General features: G+C 37.4%; 1 protein-coding gene across 11 annotated transcripts in view; it reads right to left on the minus strand.

Moving 5' to 3' along the window:
• Positions 1-21,061, minus strand: part of HEATR6 (HEAT repeat containing 6) — a 130,617-nt gene that overhangs the window by 104,676 nt on the left and 4,880 nt on the right. For all 11 annotated transcript variants that reach the window (XR_009537777.1, XR_009537775.1, XR_009537776.1 and 8 more), the window contains 8 exons: positions 20,568-20,683; positions 19,598-19,712; positions 18,032-18,133; positions 16,609-16,746; positions 14,459-14,757; positions 13,492-13,669; positions 7,599-7,805; positions 7,113-7,212 (listed from right to left, as the gene is read on the minus strand). Coding sequence is in view for 4 of the 11 variants with exons in the window: in XM_060135651.1 (XP_059991634.1) it covers positions 7,113-7,212; positions 7,599-7,805; positions 13,492-13,669; positions 14,459-14,757; positions 16,609-16,746; positions 18,032-18,133; positions 19,598-19,712; positions 20,568-20,683 (1,255 nt within the window). In the remaining 7 variants the exon portion in view is untranslated. The remainder of the gene's footprint in view (positions 1-7,112; positions 7,213-7,598; positions 7,806-13,491; positions 13,670-14,458; positions 14,758-16,608; positions 16,747-18,031; positions 18,134-19,597; positions 19,713-20,567; positions 20,684-21,061) is intronic.

Raw genomic sequence — 21,061 nt, forward strand, 5'->3', positions numbered from 1 at the left:
AGAAAGGAATACAGTAAGTCCCCTACATATGAACCTTCAAGTTGTGAACTTTCAAAGATGCAAACATGCATTCCATCAATGTCAGGCATGAGTAAAATAGCAGCTTGCCCTCCATCTCCTATAGCTGACAATCCTTCAGCTCTACCATCTGCCACCTCCACTCCCTCCTCCAGTCAGTAACTCTTCTTGCCTGTTCACTCGATGCCAGCCCCTGTAGGCTAGCCATTATACTGTACTACTGTACTTTTCAAAGTACTGTAAGATTAAAAATGTTTCATTTTTTGTGTTTGTTTTTTATGTATTAATATTATAAACCTATTACAGTACAGTACTATATAGCCAATTGTGTTAGTTGTGTACCTAGGCTAACTGTTTGACTTATGATCAAATTGGACTTACGAACGTGTTCTCAGAATGGAACTCGTTCGTATGTAGGGGACTTACTGTACAAACATAACACTCAAGAAAGTCATTAAATCACAAGAGAGCAAGAGAAGAGGAAAGGAACAGAGAAAAACAACAAAAATAACCAGAAAACATATAACAAAAAGGCAGTAAGTACATAACCATCAAAAGTTACTTTAAATGAAAATGGACTAAATGCTCCAATCAAAAGACATAAGGTGGCTGAATGGATAAAAAAGCAAGACCCATATATATGCTACCTACAAGAGACTCACTTCAGATTTAAAGACACACAGAAATTGAAAGTGAGAGGATGGAAAAAGATACTCCATGCAAATGAAAACAAAGCTGGGGTAGTAATATTTCTATCAGACAAAATAGACTTTACATGTAACCACAATGTTCACTGCAGCACTATTTACAATAGCCAGGACATGGAAGCAACCTAAGTGTCCATTGACAGATGAATGGATAAAGAAGATGTGGCACATATATACAATGGAATATTACTCAGCCATAAAAAGAAATGAAATTGAGTTATTTCTAGTGAGGTGGATGGACCTAGAGTCTGTCATACAGAGTGAAGTAAGTCAGAAAGAGCAGAACAAATACTGTATGCTAACGCATATATATGGAATCTAAAAAAAAAGAAAAGGTTCTGATGAACCTAGGGCAGGACAGGAATAAAGACACAGACGTAGAGAGGACACGGGGAGGGGGAAGGGTAAGCTGGGACGAAGTGAGAGAGGAGCACTGACATATAAACACTACCAAATGTAAAATAGATAGCTAATGAGAAGCAGCTGCATAGCACAGGGAGATCAGCTCGGTGCTTTGTGACCACCTAGAGGGGTGGGATAGGGAGGGTAGGAGAGAGACGCAAGAGGTAGGGGATATGGGAATATATGTATACATATAGCTGAGTCACTTTGTTATACAGCAGAAACTAACACAACATTGTAAAGCAATTATACTCCAATAAAGATGTTAAAAAAATAGACTTTAAATCAAAGACTGTAACAAAAGACAAAAAAGTGCATTACATAATGATAAAGAGATCTATCCAACAAGAAGATTAAACACTTGTAAATGTATGTGCACCCCACATAGGAACAGCTAAATACATAAAGCAAATATTAACAGACACGAGGAGATACTGACAGTAATATAATAGTAAGGACTTTAACACCCCACTTATATCAATGGATAGGTCATCCATACAGAAGGAAACAATGTGTTTAAGGAAACACTGGCCTTAAAGGACACATTATACTACCCTGACTTAACAGATATATATATAGAGAACATTCCACCCAAAACCAGCAGGATACACATTCTTTTCAAGTGCATGTGGAACATTCTCCAGGATAGATCACATGTTAGGCCACAAAGCAAGTCTCGATAAATTTAAGAAGACTAAAATCATACCAAGCATCTTTTCAGACCAAAATCCTATGAGACTAGAAATCAACTATAAAACACTGGAAAAAACACAAACAAGTGGAGTCTAAACAACATGCTACTAAACAACCAATAGGTCACTGAAAAAAATCAAAGAGGAAATAAAAAAATACATTGAGACAAATGAAAATGGAAACACAGTGTTTCAAAATCTGTAGGGCACAACAAAGGCAGTTCTTAGAGGGAAGTTTGTAGCAATAGGGCCTACTTCAGGAAACAAGAAAAACCTCAAATAAACAATCTAACCTCATACCTAAAGGAACCTAAGAAAAGAAAAACAAAACTCAAAGGGGAAAATAAGGATCAGAGTGGAAAGAGATACTAAAAAAAAAAAAAGAAAGAAAAGATCAATGAAACTAAAAGTTGGTTCTCTGAAAAGATAAAGAGAATTGATAAATCTTCAGCCAGACTCATCAAGAAAAATAGAGAGAGGGCCCATATCAATAAAATCAGAAATGAAAGAGGAGATACAACCAACACCACAGAAGTATAAAAAGATCATAAGAGATTACTATAAGCAGTTATATGCCAACAAATTGGACAACCTAGAAGAAATGGATAAATTTCTAAAAACATACCATCTTTCCAAGACTGAATCAGAAAGAAAGAGAAAATCTGAACAGACCAATTACTGAAACAGACCAAGTAATGAAATTACATCAGTAATCAAAAAAACTCCCCCAAAACAAAAGTCCAGGACCAGATGGCTTCACAGATGAATTCTACCAAACATTTAAAGAAGACTTAATATCAACTGTTCTCACACTATTCCAAAAAACTGAAGAGAATTCAATTTCCAAATTCATTCTACGAGGCCAGCATTACCCTGACAGTAAAACCAGACAAAGACACTTTACAAAGGAAGAAAATTACAGGCCAATATCCCTGATGAACACAGATGCAAAAATCCTCAACAAAATATTAGCAAACCAAAGTCAGCAATACATTAAAAGGATCATACATCATGATCAAATGGGATTTACCTCAGGGATACAAGGATGATTCAATATCTGCAGATCAATCAACCTGATACACTGCATTAACAATATGAACAGTAAAAATCATATATCATCTCAATAGATGCAGAAAAAGCTTCTGACAAAATTCAACATCCCTTTATGCTAAAATCCCTCAACAAAGTGGATACAGAGGGAACATACCTCAACATAATAAAGGCCATATATGACAAACCCACAGCTAACATACTCAACAGTGAAAAGCTGAAAGCATTTCCTCTAAGGTCAGGAACAAGACAAGGATGCCCACTCTTGACACTTCTATTCAATGTAGTATTGGAAGTCCTAGACACAGCAATCAGACTAGAAAAAGAAATAAAAGGCATCCAAATTGGAAAGGAAGAAGTAAAACTGTCACTGATGACATGATACTATATATAGAAAACCCCAAAGACTCCACCAAAAAAACTATTAGAACTAATAAATGAATTCAGTAAAGTTGCATAAAATTAATATACAGAAATCTGTTGCATTTCTATTCACTAATAACAATCCATCAGAGAAAGAAATTAAGAAAACAATGCCATTTACAATTGCATCAAAAAAATAAAATACCTAAGAATAAATTTAGCCAAGAAGGTGAAAGACCTGTATTCTGAAAACTATAAGACACTGATGAAAGAAGTTGAAGACAACACAAATTAATGGAAAGATACATATACCATGCTTATGGACTGGAAGAATCAATACTGTTAAAATGTCCTTACTACCCAAAGCAATCTACACGTTCAATGCACTCACCATCAAAATACCCACGGCATTTTTCATAGAACTAGAACCAATAATCCTAAAACTTGTAGGGAACTACCAAAGACCCCAGATAGCCAAAGCAATCTTGAGAAAAAAGAACAAAGCTGGAGATTTCACATGCCCTGATTTCAAACTATACTACAACACTGCAGTAATCAAAACAGAATAGAGAGCTCAGAGATAAACCCACACTTATATGGTCAATTTATCTATGACAATGGCAGCAAAAACATGTAATGGAGAAAAGACAGCGCCTTCAATAAATGGTGTTGGGAAACCTGGATAGCTACATGCAAAGGAGTGAAACTGGACCATTTTCTTGTATCATATACAAAAACAAATAAAAAATGGGTTTAAGACTTAAACATAAGACCTGAAACCATAAAACACCTAGAAGAAAACACAGGTAGTACACTCTTTGATGCCAGTCTTAGAAGTATTTTTTTGGATTTGTCTCCTCAGGCAAGGGAAACAAAAGCAAAAATAAGTAAGTGGGATTACATCAAACTAATAAGCTTTTACGCAGTGGAAGAAATCTTTAATAAAATGAAAAGGCAATCTACTTAATGGGAAAAGATATTTGCCAATGATATATCCACGTGTGTGTGTGTGTGTGTGTGTGTGTGTGTGTATATATATATATACACACATATATATATTTCTTAAAAAGGAAATCATACAACTCTGTAACAAAAAAAACCAATCCCATTAAAAAATGGTCAGAGAGCCTGAACAGCCCTTTCTCCAAAGAAGACATACAAATGGCCAAGAAAAACATGAGAAGATGCTCAACATTACTAATCACCACTAATCATCAGGGAAATCAAAAGCACAATGAGATATCACCTCACATCTGTCATAATGGCTATAATCAAAAAGACAAGAAACAAGTGTTGGCAAGGATGTGAAGAAAAGGGAACCCTCATGTACTGTTGGCAGGAATGTAAATTGGTGCAGCCACCATGGAAAACAGTATGGAGGTGCCTCAAAAATTAAAAACAGAACTACCATATGATCTAGCAATTCCACTTCTGGGTATTCACTCAAAGAAAACAAAAACACTGATTTGATATATGCACCCCAATGTTCACTGCAGCATTATTTACAATAGCCAAGATATGGAAACAACCTAAATGCCCAACCTAAGTGGATAAAAAAGATGTGGCATATGTATACAATGGAATATTACTCAGCCATAAAAAAAGACTTCCCTGGTGGCTCCGTGGTTAAGAATCCGCCTGCCGATGTAGGGGTCATGGGTTCAAGCCCTGGTCCGGGAAGATCCCACATGTCGCAGAGCAACTAAGCCTGTGCACCACAACTACTGAACCTGTGTTCTAGAGCCCACGAGCCACAACTACTGAGCCCATGTGCCACAATTACTGAAGCCATGGGCCTAGAGCCTGTGCTCCACAACAAGAGAAGCCACTGCAATGAGAAGCCAGGGCGCCGCAACTAGAGAAAGCCCGCATGCAGCAATGAAGACCTAATGCAGCCAAAAATAAATAAATTTATTAAAAAAAAAAATGAAATCTTGCCATTTCCAACAACATGGATGGAACTAGAGGGTATTATGCTAAGTTAAATAAGTCAGACAGAGACAAATACTGCATAATCTCACTTATACATGGAATCTAAAAAACAAAACAAATGAACAAACAAAACAGAAACAGACTTACAGATACAGAGAGCAAATTGGTGGTTGCCAGAGGAGGTTAGGGCATACATGAAATAGGTGAAAGGGATTAAGAGGTTACAAACTTCCAGTCATAAAATAATTAAGTCACAGGGATATAATATACAACATGAGGAATATAGTCAATAATACTGTAGTAATTTTGTATTGTGAGAGATGGCTAGCTACTAGAACTTATCGTGGTGATCACTTGTGATGTATTTAAATGTTGAATCATTATGTTCACCTGAACATAATGCTAACTATACTTCAATTTAAAAAAAAAGTTTAAAAGGCTAAAGTGACATAAAAACTAAATATCACGCATGAACCTTGAATGAACCCAGGTTTTTTTTAAAAAGCTATAAAAGACTTTTGGGGACACATGAGGAAATCTAAATGTGGACTAGACATTAGATAATACTATGGAATCAATGTAATTTTCTTAGGTGTGAGAATGGTATTGTGTTTTTTGGAGATTGTCTTTATTTTGGGGAGATACATACTGTGGTATTTAGGGTGAAATATGTCTATAATTTACCTTCAAATGATTCAAGGGAAGAAAGTCTATATAAATACGTACACATAGACCAAAATATGCATATAAACACACACACGTACACATATACACACTGATACATATATGTAGAGAGAGAGAGAAATATGACAGTGTTAACAACTGTTAAGTCTAGGTAGAGGTAACAGGTGCTCACTGTACAATAGTACAAATTTTCTGTGAGTTTGAACAGTTTAATAATAAAAGGTTGCTGGAGGACAAAGTCAGATACTTGAAAGGGACCTTTGAGACATGGTTCACTCCCCTCAGTTTGCAGATGAAGAAAAGCTAGTGCAGTGGAATGAGCAGGGGACTGAGCCAGAAGACTTCGGCTGTCTTAATCTTACTTCTGCAACTGAAGTGATAAGCAATCTTAAGGCAAGATTTACCTTCCTGGGTCCCCTTTTACACATTGGTAAAAGGGATGAACTGGACTTTGTTTACATATTTACATATCATTATCTCATTTAAGCCTCATAAAAATCTTATGAGGTAGGCATAGACCTTCCTGTTAGGAGGAAATTAGGGTTCAGAGAAGGTCATGACTATGCAGTGGCAAAAATGGGAGTGAGCTGCAGACTGACACTGGGTCCAGAACATCTCCCACGATGGCACAAAAACATCCGTGCCTTCTTCAAGTTCTACAATTCTGACTAAGAACTCAACAGAATGTGGTCTGATCCTGAAGCTTGCAACCAAAAGAAAAACAAGTCTTCTAAAGGCAACACATATATATTATATGTGGAAGTAAGTCAGGAAATAAGAAATAAGACTGTAGTTAGTGAAGATTTGAGGTTCTGAAATTTTATCTGAACTCCAGAGAAGTTAATGTTAAAGAAGTTAGGTTTTATATTCCACTTCTTCCTTCCAAAATGAGGATAATGTCTGTCTATCTGACTGTCCATCCATCCTCTACTTATATCTAAAGGATATGAACTATTACATACTAGAGTGGGACCCCCCTGGGATTTTGCTCAATCTCAATTCTAAAGGGATACTCTGGTCACTGCACTGATGCATTGAAGAGGCATTAAACTTTACAGTTAATTCTCCAGGTCACTTCTTTCCAGTGGTGTCCACTGGGGCTTTAGAGGTCAAAAGTGGGGTTCCAGCAATAGTTGATTCCCCCCCAAATTTGAGGAGAATAAGCAGAGATATCTTAGAGCTATAAAAATGCTCTATTTTTTAAAAACTAATAATCTAGATCTGGTTGATATAAAGAAGCAATCAGTTTCAAACTACCACCAACCTTTGTGGCGGATATAAGGCTTTATCTGGTTCCAGACTTTGGTCAGCAGGCTGAGTTTCAGACGGTTATAAGGTGAATTTGATACTAAGTTTGCAAGGCACTGCAAAACACAAAGAAGAGCTCATCAGTGGGCCTGATATAGTCACAGCATAGAGACAAAATTTTAGAGCCTTTAATTTAAAAAGTCTTTATACTTATTTAAAAATCAGTCCTTTTGTTTTTTTTTTTTCAGGGGGAATAGCACTTGTATTCTCATTGGTCCAACTTAATACTAAAGATAAAGCAGTATTTTTAGTAAAACATTTAGGTGTACATACAGAGATTGTAGGTATGATCAGACAAGTAGAAACAGACTTCCAAACAGGATATCTTTAATAAAATTACTACTTAGTTATATTCTTGTCAATTCACTTTTGGGCAATATAAACATTATGCAAAAAGAAAGAAACTGCCTCTGTTAACTCACCGATAACTTGGCACATTTACCTTAATTATCTGAGTAAGGGTCTGTGAGGATGATTCAGCCACCAAAGCTAACAAAAGACATCTGTGCAACTCTTTAATGCTAGAAGCGATCATTACAGAAAAGGGAGTGAAAGCCCTTCTGTGGTCACTGGTATCTTCAGCAACAGAAAGAAACTGCTTTGAGCCTTCCAAGATGGCAGATAAAACTTGCAGAGCACAGGCACGCGTCTGAAATTTCAGGATGATGCACATCAGTTAGAAATCAGGAGTCGAATCCCCTTCTTCCTATATATATGTTTTTCATTTTCAAAGTATTTAGGATTCCTTTAATTAGAGGGCAATGTGATTATCCACCAGGCCCTAAGAGCAGCCGTGAACTAAGCCACCTGCGTGCCGCCCCACCCCCACACTTCAAAAAACCAACAGAGCCTCAAATCACATGGCTGTTAGGGTTTCCTACTGTAAGGAATAAGCCTAAGCTGCACCACAGTATAAAAACCTGATGTCACAAGCATGAAAATAACTTAAAGATGAGAAGCCTAGTTTATTAAAGCATAAAGCCAAATGAAAAGAGAAAAGCAAACCGCCTGTGGGCAGGAAAAACTACACGCATCTAGGGTCTGTTTCATATCAAAGCTCCCGAGGACCTTCTGCTTTACGTTCCAACCTAAAGCATCCATGAGTGCTCAATATTAATTACATAGGATACTAGAAACTTTGTGCATACTCAGCTTGGCAGGCACCATTAGTGACCCAACTTTCAGACACATTCTTAGGTACAGAAAATAAAATCTGCAATAAAATCTTTGATACTCAAAGGAATACTATTAAATATAACTTTATGGATAGAAAGGAAAACGTGCACCTTTATCAATGGACTGCTGTATCTATCAGGAATAGTGCCACTGCATTAAGATTTTCTTTATAAGGTTAAAAGATTACTTGTAATTAGTATTCTGATGATTTTGCAGTATTAAAACTCAGAAAAGAAAAAAGAAAGGAAAAGAAAGCCAATTTAACCAAAATGGAATGTAGGTGATAAATGCAGGACTACTAATATGAAATAATACTATACCCTCTTTGGCCAGCTCACCCCAAAATGTCAATTAAACCTTTCAGTCAGATATTTAAAAAGCAAGGAATCAACATTATAATTCTAGGATCTAATCTAAGTATTTACTCAATATGAAGCATATCTGAGTTTGGTGTGAAAAGGTTTTCCAGAAAATCTTCAACTGTTATCTCCAAATTACCAAGAAATAAATCATTTCTGCATGCTTTTCGTAGAATGGAATTATAAACAAAAAACTAAAGATTTATTGCTTTGAGAACAAATTTGTAGTATAGTAGTATGAGTCTTTGGAATTAAGCATAATCACTTAAGGAAGGCAGGAAGTTGACAATGTATTAGGAAAGTGTGTGTCAGAGAGACAAAGAGACAGAGAGAGAGCTCGTGCACAAGTCAGCTGGTCCAAGAACTCAGATGAGGTGCTAGCAACCCTTTTCCATAAAGCGCCAGTAGCACAAATTTTATGGTCTAGACTTCGCAGGCCACAGAGTCTTTGTTGCGGCCACTCAACTCTGCTATGGGAGCACAGACACTGTACAAAGAAATAAATGTGACTGTGTTCAAATAAAATTTTACTTATGGACAGTGAAATCTGAATTTCATATAAATTTTACATGTCACAAAATATTATTCTTTTGATTAAAAAAATGTTTTGAAAGCATAAAAACCATTCTTAGATCATAGGTCATACAAAAACTGGTAGTTGGCCAGACTGGGCCCACAAGCCATAGTCTGTCAACCTCTGATTAGACTGCTGGCTGGTCTTAACCAAAAAAGGCGGATGTTATGCTAAACCTCCATTTCTTTAGAACATAATTAAAAATGACAATTTCAACAGCTCACAAACCAAATAAAATTAAAAGCCAAGTTGTAGAAAGAAATGAACTAATATTCAAAAGTAAAAATTTTTCAGCGCAATTAACTTTGGTACCTAAAGTGGGAAAAAGCATTCATGACTATCACAGATGAAAACAAAAGAATGTCACTGAAATTAGTCATTTTCTACCATCGAGGTATAAAATCTATATGGAAATATGATACTATATCGAATTTTACTTCTCATAGTGCTGATTTCTTTCCTTTAAACACTGTTTAATATACCTCTGTTGTTATAAAAATGCTATTCATGACACTGAATCAGGTTCAAGTTCTGCTTCATTTATTTTTATATCAATATTTAATACTGTTTACCATTCTAATCAGCACTTCCAGCAGACAGTACTGATGTACAAGCAAACCATAAGAGGTGCAGGTCTCCAGACAGCTCATTTTGTTAAGTTTTTATTGTCTGAATATTTACATTGGTAGATGAAAGCCTTTTTAATCTTATAAACATCAGTGCACTCAGTTTCACTAGAGGGTAGTTTTACCTCCTTGGGCACGAAGGCTTGTTCAAAGGTAATGAAACAAGAAAGCACTTTTCCTTTTTTGCTATTTAAGGATATAGTAGAAATTTTTGCAGAGGTAGCTCAGTCAATCCTTATTTTTTCCTTTTTTATGTATGTTCAGTCTCAGCATATTTCTGGGAGAGTGATGAAGTCGTCACTGCTGGGAATGGCTACCACTGAGGTTTCAATGCAGGGCACCTGGCTGTGCTTGTCTTTGGCTTTGTCCAAGTCCTGATTATCCTTCACATATGTTCAGGGTTAATTTCATTTGAGCACACCCCCAAAGTTGGATGCCTTTTAGGTGGAGGCATGTGCATACTGTGTCAAGGTCTCTAGACTTAGAGACCTCCAAGCAAAGGTCACCTGTTCTTAATTGACCATAAAAGAGGAAACCTGATTACCTACCATTCCGTGACAGTTAAAAGTTTCAACTCTTTATTCTCTTTCCTAGTTATGATATCTATTATCTAGATTTTGATTTGTTTCCACATTTCATAGCTCTTTAAAAGAGAAATAAATAATCATCATGGAATTTGAAAATCAGGATAATTCTAAAGGTACCAAGAAGAAGGTATGCCCTACAGTTTGCCCCTTAGGTCACGTCTTGTTGATATATATACATAATCTACTTTTGTAACACCTGAGGAACTCATATAGAAGAAATTCTTAGATTAGTCATATTGTTACTAGTAGCATTAGTATTATTTTAATTAGTCGTATTATTATACTGATTGCTCTATCTTGCCTGAAAACATAGGATGTGCTTTCTGAAGCACATTTCCAGCATGTAAACATGTGACAATTTCCCAAGTACCATCACACTGCCAAATCCTAGAGGAAATTTCTAAGTTTTCTCCTTCTCAATGAACCATTCTAGCATCTTACATTCCAGTTTCCTGAAAGTAATCCCTGTCATTGTTGGTGTTCTGAATGGAGTAGTCCAATCATGTTTCCTTCTGTCCATTTCTCTCTGGAAAATTTCTCAGTATATCAGTGACAACTGTGCTTCCAATTGAATCTACCATAGGTCATATCAGAGCTGCCATGAACTCAAAACCATCATCACTGTGTACTTCAAGGAGAAGAGACATTATTTTTGTCTTGTCATGTTTCATCCTGGCTAATACAAACTTCAGTCTATACTATCCAACTCTATACTCAATAAGCACCTGAGATGACCACTCAGCTTTTACACATGGCTGCGCCTTTTAACCTAGCTCTGATCAATCCAGAATGCTGTTCTATTCCAATGACATGAACTAGTACTTTTTTTTTGGCCATTTCTTGCGGCATGTGGGATCTTAGTTCCCCGACCAGGGATTGAACCCACGCCCCCTGCAGCTGAAGCACAGGGTCTTAACCACTGGACTGTCAGGGAAGTCCATGAACTAGTACTTTTAATTTTTGCACGTAACTTTCTAGAAGTCTTTCTAAAAAGACTCTCTCACTGACATCATCTACCAAAACACTTTTTTCTAACATGGGTCTTGGTTCACAATTAATTACACTACGGACAGTTTGCAGTGGTGCACTCCAAGACCTGTTGTGGACAATTATCATGACCGTTATTTACACCCTTCTAAACCTAGTATCTGCTAAAAAATCTGAGTATATTCATTTCGCTTGCCATTACACTGAACTCATGAATTTTAATCATTACTTTGATCTTTTTAAAAAACTGTGTAAGAATGATGACTGGTCTTCCCTTTCTCCAGGACCTTTGTGTGGCTTTCGTGCTAGACCTAGGACTTCTCCAGAAGGGAGTTCTATATTTTTTTTCACTCATCACGTCTCTTGCATTATTGAAATTAAACAGCAAGAACATATGTAAGAAGTACACAAATCAAGGAGGACCACTTTGCAGTAAGTAAAATTTCTCATGGCAATTCAAATGTAAATGTTCGAAAAATACAAAGATATAAACATCATGAAAATTATTTCAATCTACTTTCATCTCCATCTCCTTGGCTACTTACGGCAGCTCCCCTCAGCTGGAGGGTCTTCAAAAATATAAATACATATATATATATATTTTTTCAACCTTCATAGCAGTTTTCCTTCCAATTACTAGAATGGCCTCATTATTTATTTATTTGCCACCACCATTTTTCAGGTTCTCATTTGCCGATGATTCAGTCAATCTGAAAAATTTCTACTGGTTTAACTATTTAGTATATTGGGTATTTGAAATACCGTACAAGGCATTTTTGTGTGTGCATAATTGAGGCTAGTTTATTTTTCTTCACCCTGTAAGAGTGTTGAAGGGTCATTTAGAAGTTTTCTTATATAGTAATTAGCTACTCAAGGAGATGATCAAAGGGAGTTTCAATGTATGATGGATTGCTAGTCCTCCTCATTTTTAAGGGAAAAATCTTAAAAACAGAAAACAATACTATTGGCCTAACTAAAACTTTCATTTTGAGAGGGTAGGTTAATTACCTGAGGATACCAGATGCCATGTAGCATGACTTGTTTGTTTGTTTTGGTTTTTTTTTTTTGTTTTTTTGCGTTACGTGGGCCTCTCACTGTTGTGGCCTCTCCCATTGCGGAGCACAGTCTCCGGACGCACAGGCTCAGCAGCCATGGCTCACGGACCCAGCCGCTCCGCGGCATGTGGGATCTTCCCAGACCAGGGCATGAACCTGTGTCCCCTGCATCAGCAGGCGGACTCTCAACCACTGCGCCACCAGGGAAGCCCTGTAGCATGACTTTTTAATGTTCATTGTTGTAAGAGGAATCTAAACACCACACTGGTTTCCTTATTTGGGTAAAAAGCTAACTTCTGGAAAATAGCTAACATATCCAAGAAGAGGTAAATATTTGATCAGCCATAGTTACCTTGCTGTAGCTATCCATGACTGCCAAGTTACTTTTCCTTCTTTTCTAAAAATAAGTTTTTCTCATAAAAATATGTATTACTATTTATTACATGTGATTTGAAAAATATGGAAAAGTTGAAGAAAAAAACACTGTTGGGATCATATAATTCTATATCCTATACTTTCATAAAGCATCATCATCATTTCCCTAAGCCTTATACATCTTTCATAACCATTATATACCATGATATTCCAGTGAGTATTAAAGCCATTTTTAACTTCTTTCTATTATAAACACCATGGCAATCAACATTTTCATAAAAGAGAGAGAAGCACAGCTGCTTCAGCGCAGCTCAGAGGACACTGAAACAATAACTCAGTGTGCTCATGCTTCAAGCAAGCCCTGGGGCAGGAGGTGAGCTCAGTGTGATCTCCCTCTACCTGATATTCACATAAGCCCATTTCCTATCCTCCTGCCCATTTAGTGGTTCTCAAGTCAGGACTTGGGTCGGTATTAATAAGAGCCTTGTTCACATAAGATCAGATGGGGCAGTAAGATCAGATGGGGCAGAGAAAACAACAAAGACTTGTAAAGATTTTCTTCCTAGTTATAACCCTTAGAATTTAAATGCTCTTACCTTTGGAGAAGGATCTTTTAATGTAAGAGTCATCAAGGACACAGACTGTGGGCTTCCAAGCTCAGGTGTATCAGGAACAAAGGCTGACCAGTAGCCATAAAGAACTTTTTTTTCTATTGATTTTATAGTAGAAAGAAAACAGGCTAATGCTCCTTGGCGAACTTTGGCTTGGTAAGACCTTTAATAACCAAAAGAAGGAAGAAAAAAGCCTTTTAATTGTTTTTAAAAACATAAGCATGAAATGCTATTTATTCCAGCCAACTCAAATGATACAGTGGGAAATTCAACATTCTAAATAAATCTGAAAGATGCCAACATTTTAAAAATTATTTCAAAATGTGATCAAAACATGTTAAAGCAATTTGTTTATCTAACAAGTTAATAAAGTCAACAATTAAAAAAACACAACTAGATAGAGAATAAGATGGCAACATTTTGATATTAGGAAATCAGTATTAAATATGAGATACTGCAGAGTATCCATTCATCCAACAGATATGTACTGAGAATCCTTACGTATGTGCCAGGCACTGTGCTGAGGCTGGCAGACATAAACTAAGCCCCTGCCCTTGACAAGCTTATTAAAGGCAGAGACATACAGTTAAAGAGACTACAACACAGTAATCAGAGATAAGTCAAACAGTCACATAGGAGGGGTACCTAAGCCGGAATAAGGGGTCAGAAAAGGCTTCTCAGAGTATATGATTGCTGAGCTCATACTGAAGATGGGTAGTGGTTAACAAGGCAAAAGGCAAAAAACATGAAAGAAAGAATAACCCAGGCAGAGGAACCACATGTACAAAGACAGATAAGAGAACAATGCAAAATGCATAGTAATACAAAGTCCCACGTAAATGAGACTCTTCCAAGTTAAATCACATGCGGCAGTCAGACTTTTAAGCAAGGTTAGAAACTTATACACACAACTTAGAATATAAGGCATAAAAATATAACAAAATACTACTACCTCACTTTACTCTGCATGCCTCCTTCAGCATCAGAATAGTCTGACTCACTACTGCTGACTCTCTTCCAACTGGAAGAACTGAAGGATGAGGAGACTTGGTCTTTTCCTGCAGCTCCACTTCCAGCTAATGGCAAACTCGAAACACCCAGGGAGGAGGGGCACTGAGCGTCCCCTTTATGCGGGTTCAGTCTGCCTGAGCCAGTGACTGGGGCTACTTCTCTTTCACCACTGGATTCTTCCTCCTCCTCCTCTCCTTGCTGGATTTTCTTCGCTTTTACTTTTGATTTTTTCCTTTTATTCTGATTTTAGGAGCAAATGAAAACATATATATGATAGCTATTGGTAACTTCTCATTTGATAATTACTAAATATGTCTCCAACGCGTAGTACGGATAAAGAAGAGGAGAAGAGAAAAAAGCGGCACTTAATACTCCATACGTCAGGCGCTATGCTAAGTGTTTATGTACAACTTACTGGACCAAAAGAAACAAGGTAGGAAATACATGGGACAGAGCAAACCTTGTGACCTGGGTTTAAATTCTGTATCTGTGATCCTGGGCAAATCATTTAGCCTCGCTGAGCTTGCCTTTCCTCATCTGTTTAAGTACAGACTAATGCCACCTTCCTTGAACGGTTGTGAAAGCATTCAGCCTTCTCAACAAAGGTTCTGCAAGAGATCAAGGTCTACAGAAAATGACCTGAGTGACTATTTTCTCAGTTCTCCCAAACAGGATACGCAGTTAGCACCACTCTAGATGCATAGGAGGGATGTTACTCCTCTACATACAATCCAGGTTTTAGAGCACTGGGGCTTTGTAGATATAAAGTAAAAGCCTGGGACTTCCCTGGTGGTTCAGACACCACACTTCCAATACAGGGGGCACGGGTTCGATCCCTGATCGGGGAACTAAGATCCTGCATGCCGTGCAGCGCAGCCAAAAAAATGAAAAACAAAAAACAAAAAACTTAAAGTAAAAGCCAGGTTCTTTCTCTTCTGCTACTTCCTTCTTTCGGACATCCAAAGATCTTTGGAACCTGTGCTCTCCTCTGCATTCTCAAGGTCCCTAGCCTTTAGGAGAGAAGGTCCTCATGACTTCTACCTTGAGTTATTAATGCGGCTCCAGACTCACACCCGTTTACTTGCTATCACAGTGATTTCTCTGAAATGCCAATCTGATCATATCACTCCCCTGTATCAGATGCTTCATTTCCACCACCTATAAGATAAAAACCCAAACTCCTCAGCACACTCTATATGACCCTTATGATTTGGCCTCTGCTACATACTTGTCCCACCTTCCCCTCCACACACCTGACACCCTAGCCCCTTGTTCAACTCGCACTCCCTAAGACTGTGTACCTGTTGTTCCCTTTGAATAAAACATTCTCCTTCCTTCCTTCTCTATACTCATTCTTGAGGCTCAGGTTAGCCACTATATCTTTTAAAAAGCACCCCCTTACTCCTCTATTGGTTGCCCTGAATGTGCTCCTAGAATACCCCGTGAATATTCTGTTGAAAGAAATCATAATACTGCAATGTAGTTGTTTATTTATCCACCTTTGCTTTCTCCCCCAAATTCCTAAAACCACAATCTATGTTCCTAATGCTTAGCACAATGTCTGGGATATAACAGATGCTCAGTAAATGTTGATTAAGTGAATGAGTGAAAGAATTTCTAATTATAAGCATTTTAATCAGGTATTACATTTCTAGGTGTAATACCTCAGCCGTATATCTGTATGCTTTAGGTTCTCCAACAGAAACAGGAGGGAGATGGCAGCTATCTGGAAAGACTGGGAAATTTGGCAGTGGCAACAGAGACCTATAATATTTACCAGCTAGCCTGTTGGAGAAAAAGTCTGTTGACCTGTGGTGTTAAGCATTTGAGGGATGCGGATGCTTGGCTATGGGTATAAAGTGAATGCCCATTTTTATAGCTGTTACATTGCCTAGACTGCTTAGAAGTATAAGATGTTCTAACTGGTAGTTTTAGCAGTCTGATAATTTAAATTTACTATGCTAAAAACCCTAACTTGAAATCAAATTCAAGGTGAGCCTTTGGCACAGCAGTGATGCAAATCATAGAAAACACACATAGCAAGCAATTAAAAACAATTCACAACTTAAATCTAAATATATGCAAATGTACCACAATTGGTCGAGAAGTGCTGGATTCTGTCTGCTGCGGTTTGATGGGTGGTCGTCCATCATACTGAGGAAGTGGAGTGGGGTACAACACCGTGGGCATCTCTATGTTTAGTCCAGGGAGTCCATGGAACATGGTTTTCTAATAATGATGGTTAAGGAACACACAAACACACATACAACAAATCATAAAACAGAATTATTCACCATGTTCTGAATCACAGATGAATAGATTAATGTTTAAAAGCTTTATTAAGGAAACTGAAATGAGAAAGAAAATAGATACCCTGAAGGTTTAGAGCTTAAAGGAGAGTTTAATTTCATCTAGACCAGAGGGATCTGGTTTGGCCAGATCAGGTTAAACTTTAGATTCTAGTTTATTTACTTACCACTTTTATTTACTAATTTAAAAAATTTACCCAATCAGTTTTGTCCAATATTTTATCGATAATTTTTTTAACCAATCTATCATTTTATTTAGCATATCCATGTCCAAATCTAGCTCTCTATTATCTACTAGGGAGTAGGGGAGATGGTACAGGAAAAGAATTAAAGTTTTAGTCATGATAAAGCTAAGTTATCGTACATGGCTTTGATCTAAGGCCACCACAAAGTTTCTTACTATTTCTTGGCTGAACTGAAGACAGCTGGATCCCCAGAGAGGTTGATCTGACTCTCCCACTGACTGGCAGGCTCAGAAGCCAAAGGATGGCAGCCTAATGATACACATCTTGATTGGTCTGCCTACTACATGGGAGCTAAAGCCAAGGAGAAGCACTGGTTCCTCTTTCAAGTCCAAACAGATTCAACATAATCTAAAATTAAATAATCTACAGATCATACCTCATAATCTATTCCCAATAAAATTTTAGAATTTTCATAAATTTACTAAAGCAAGATTTAGTCTTTTCAGTTCTTAATTTTATTTATTTTTAATTAATTAATTTATTTTTGGCTGCACTGGGTCTTCGTTGCTGCACACGGGCTTTTCTCTAGTTGTGGCAAGCGGGGGCTACTCTTTGTTGCAGTGCACGGGCTTCTTACTGTGGTGGCTTCTCTTGTTGCGGAGCACAGGCTCCAGGCGCGCGGGCTTCAGTAGTTGTGGCTTGCAGGCTCCAGAGCGCAGGCTCAGTAGTCATGGTACACGGGCTTAGTTGCTCCACGGCATCTGGAATCTTCCTGGACCAGGGCTTGAACCCGTGTCCCCTGTGTTGGCAGGCGGATTCTTAACCACTGTGCCACTAGGGAAGTCCCAGTTCTTAATTTTAAATATGTTTAAATATGAACATTTTATTCTTCTCTCTTAAAATATAATATCCTAAAGCTAGCCTTGGAGTAATGATGTAAACTGGTCCTTATGTCTGGGGTGTAATCAGGAAAGACACTAACCACATGAAGACCTGGGGTTTAAACGGGCAATGCCTTACCTTTAGCACAGCCAGAAGAGCTCCAAGTTCATCAGTCTGTGTCGGTTTCATCTTCCCACCATTTAGAAGAGACTGTATACCTTTTAATGCATTTTGTAACAACTAGAGGGAAAAAGGAGACCAAGTTAAAAGGTAAATGAAATTTGGTTGTCCAGGGACCAACTTTCTAGCACCATGTAGGATGGAGAAAGAAGTCTTTAGATGATGAAAAAAACTTTAGACAGGGGAGGGGAAAAAAAAGAGCAGAGATGAGGACCCAGAGAAGAAAGCTGATGAGCTACTACTAATTATTTTCTAGAATGGAGTGCTTCTCTTGAATGAGTGGTCTTTTCATACATGTTTATAAACCCGCACGTACTAATCGTGAGCAAGAAAAAAAAAAGAAGAGATGTTTAGTGAGAAGAGTACGATAGGAATAAAAATGTGGCAGCAGAGACTGGAAACAGGAAATCCCTATCATGCAGTAACCAAAGCAGCTCTTTTCACAGCAGCTCTTAAAAGCAAAGAAATGTATGTGGGGACAGGTTTCTAGAGGGCAATTCTGATCAAGATTAATTTTTTGGCCAGTAATGTCATTTCTAGGATTCTGTCCTTAAAAAATACTCCCTACATGGAAAGGATGTGAACTGCAGCCTTGTTTGAAATAGTGCAATCACTGAAAAAAACTTTAATTTTCCATCAATTATGATATTTAAGAAGCTAACCCTCTGCTACATATGAAACTTAACAATAATAGCAAGCACTTTTCCAAGCATATTTAAGTGCTTTTATGAACAGTTCATATACACCTCATAAGACCTCTACAAGGTGGTTATAACATTTCTCCCATTTCAGAGATGAGGAACATGTAGGCTCAAGAAGTTAAGTAAATTGCCAAGGTCTCCCAGCTACAGCAGTTAGAAAGCATGAAGTACATCAACAGGTATTGATTGAAAAGATGTCCAAGATATATTAAGTTTAAAAAGGAGAGAGAGCTGCAAAACAGCATATTAAATATGATCCCACTTAAAAATTATAAATATGCTCATTTATATACAAAAAAAATCTGGGGGCATGTAGAACAAATTGTTCCCAGTGGCTCTGTCTAAGCTGGGGACTATAAGAAACTTTCGCCATCTTTGATTTGTAATTTTTGAAATGTGTCACTTTGAATTTAAATCATGTTAATAAACTGTCATATTTGCATCAGGTTTTTAAAAAAAGAAATAAAATACTGCAGATATTGTTGAAATCCACTCCTTTCCATTCCATCTAAAAGACAGTCACTAGTCAGAAATTTTTTATTTCCACTTTTATAGTCAGGAGGGTAAAAATAGTTTAAGAACCTAGAATTGCAAAACAAACAAAAAAACAAGGCAAAACACAACAAACAAAAATAATTTCTTGTAATTTAAACCTGAAAGATATGGGTTCAGCCTTTTTAGATTATAAACATCCCCTTATGCCTATATCTCTAGATAAAACTAATACAGCAACAAAATTAAACTCTTTAATAGCAGCTTTTGTTCTACTGCTGCTTGTAAACACATCTGTAACAGTCACAGGATTAGCAGTAGTCTCACGTACCATGCAAAACGTGATATCATCCATATCAGATGATTTTGGAGACTGTAAAGTGGTCAAGAAAGCTTGGAAGCAGATATTTTGGTAGGGCTCCTCCAAGTACGGCTGTCCTGGCACACTAAAACACACAGAAAAAGCAACTCCAACTCAGTCGCCTTTGAAATGGGGCTTGCAAAGAATAAGAATTAAAAGTAACAGCAATACTGACTAATGGAGTTAGAATATACCCTTGAATGAAACTGCATCATAGAAGATTGTGCACTCCGGTTAATTAACTACTGCTGTGGACCAGCACAAGGCTGGAACGAATAGGAAGAAGAACGGTTTCCACAGGGGAAAGTTACAGAAGTCTATAGGGAAACAAGTACACAGAAAGCAAAATCTTTTTCATTATGCTTTTCAGTTCTGAGAGGGAAATAATGCAGACAGGTAGTCAAGCTAGAATCACACAGCTGAAGCTGCCTTCCTAGCCACTGGACAACACTGCAATGTAGAGATAAGATATTACGCATCAGTTCAAGCGTGTGCCACTCATTTTCTATTGCATGAATTTAGAATTGGGCAGTTGGGATTGGTTCTGTTTTCTTAAAGGAAATTGGCCTTGACAGATATATCTCACCAAAGCTTAAATTAATATGAATATATCCTTCTCGAAGACTTAATATGGTTAGAATTTATACCAACAGAAAACAAAACCTCAACATATTGCACATATATCACTTTTACCATATTTTAGAAATAAAGTCCTAGTCTAAGGTCCTAGTCCTTCACTTCTTCATAAGCTTTCTTCATAAGCAACATTAAAATTAAAAATAAACAACATAAGATGATGTCACTAGCAAAGAGCATGGGAAATGCAAAGTAGGTTATTTTTCTAAGTTGGCTCTGGCTTCAGACAGATTGAACCACCTACAAAGGGCCCATGAGAGGCCCTATCTTATTACACCTGGGAAATCTGACTGACTCCACATACCTGAGACATAAGTTTGCCATACAGTGCACTGCAGCTCTCCTAACTTCAGGGTCCGACTGAGCCAAGTCACTCAGCTTCATCAAGAGTCCGCTCTTGCCAAGCAAGTCTGGGAGGTACTGAAACAACATCACAGCCAATGTTGGCCGAAGAAAAGCTTCTAGGAAAACATTACTTTTTAAATAGATTTCTTTCTTCTTTTTTTTAACTAAAGGGAATTTAGGTACCAAAACACTAGCTGCTAGGTAAATCCTTCAGACAGGCATGCAAAAATATGCCCAAAAAGCATCAGTAAGGATCAGCACTCCCAGCCTAGGTTGTTGCTGAAATGAAGCTCTTTCGTCTTGGCTGCATAGCTGAAGGGTAATGATAATCATAATAATGATTAATATTTACCAAGTGCCAAGCACTTTACAAGTGAGACTTCACCCTCAGAGGAACTATTTTACACGTGAGAAAATGAGGCTCAGAGTGACTGAGGAAGGTTACTCAACGTT

Source organism: Lagenorhynchus albirostris, chromosome 20 (assembly GCF_949774975.1).
Source record: "Lagenorhynchus albirostris chromosome 20, mLagAlb1.1, whole genome shotgun sequence".
Classification (NCBI taxonomy): Eukaryota; Metazoa; Chordata; class Mammalia; order Artiodactyla; family Delphinidae; genus Lagenorhynchus; species Lagenorhynchus albirostris.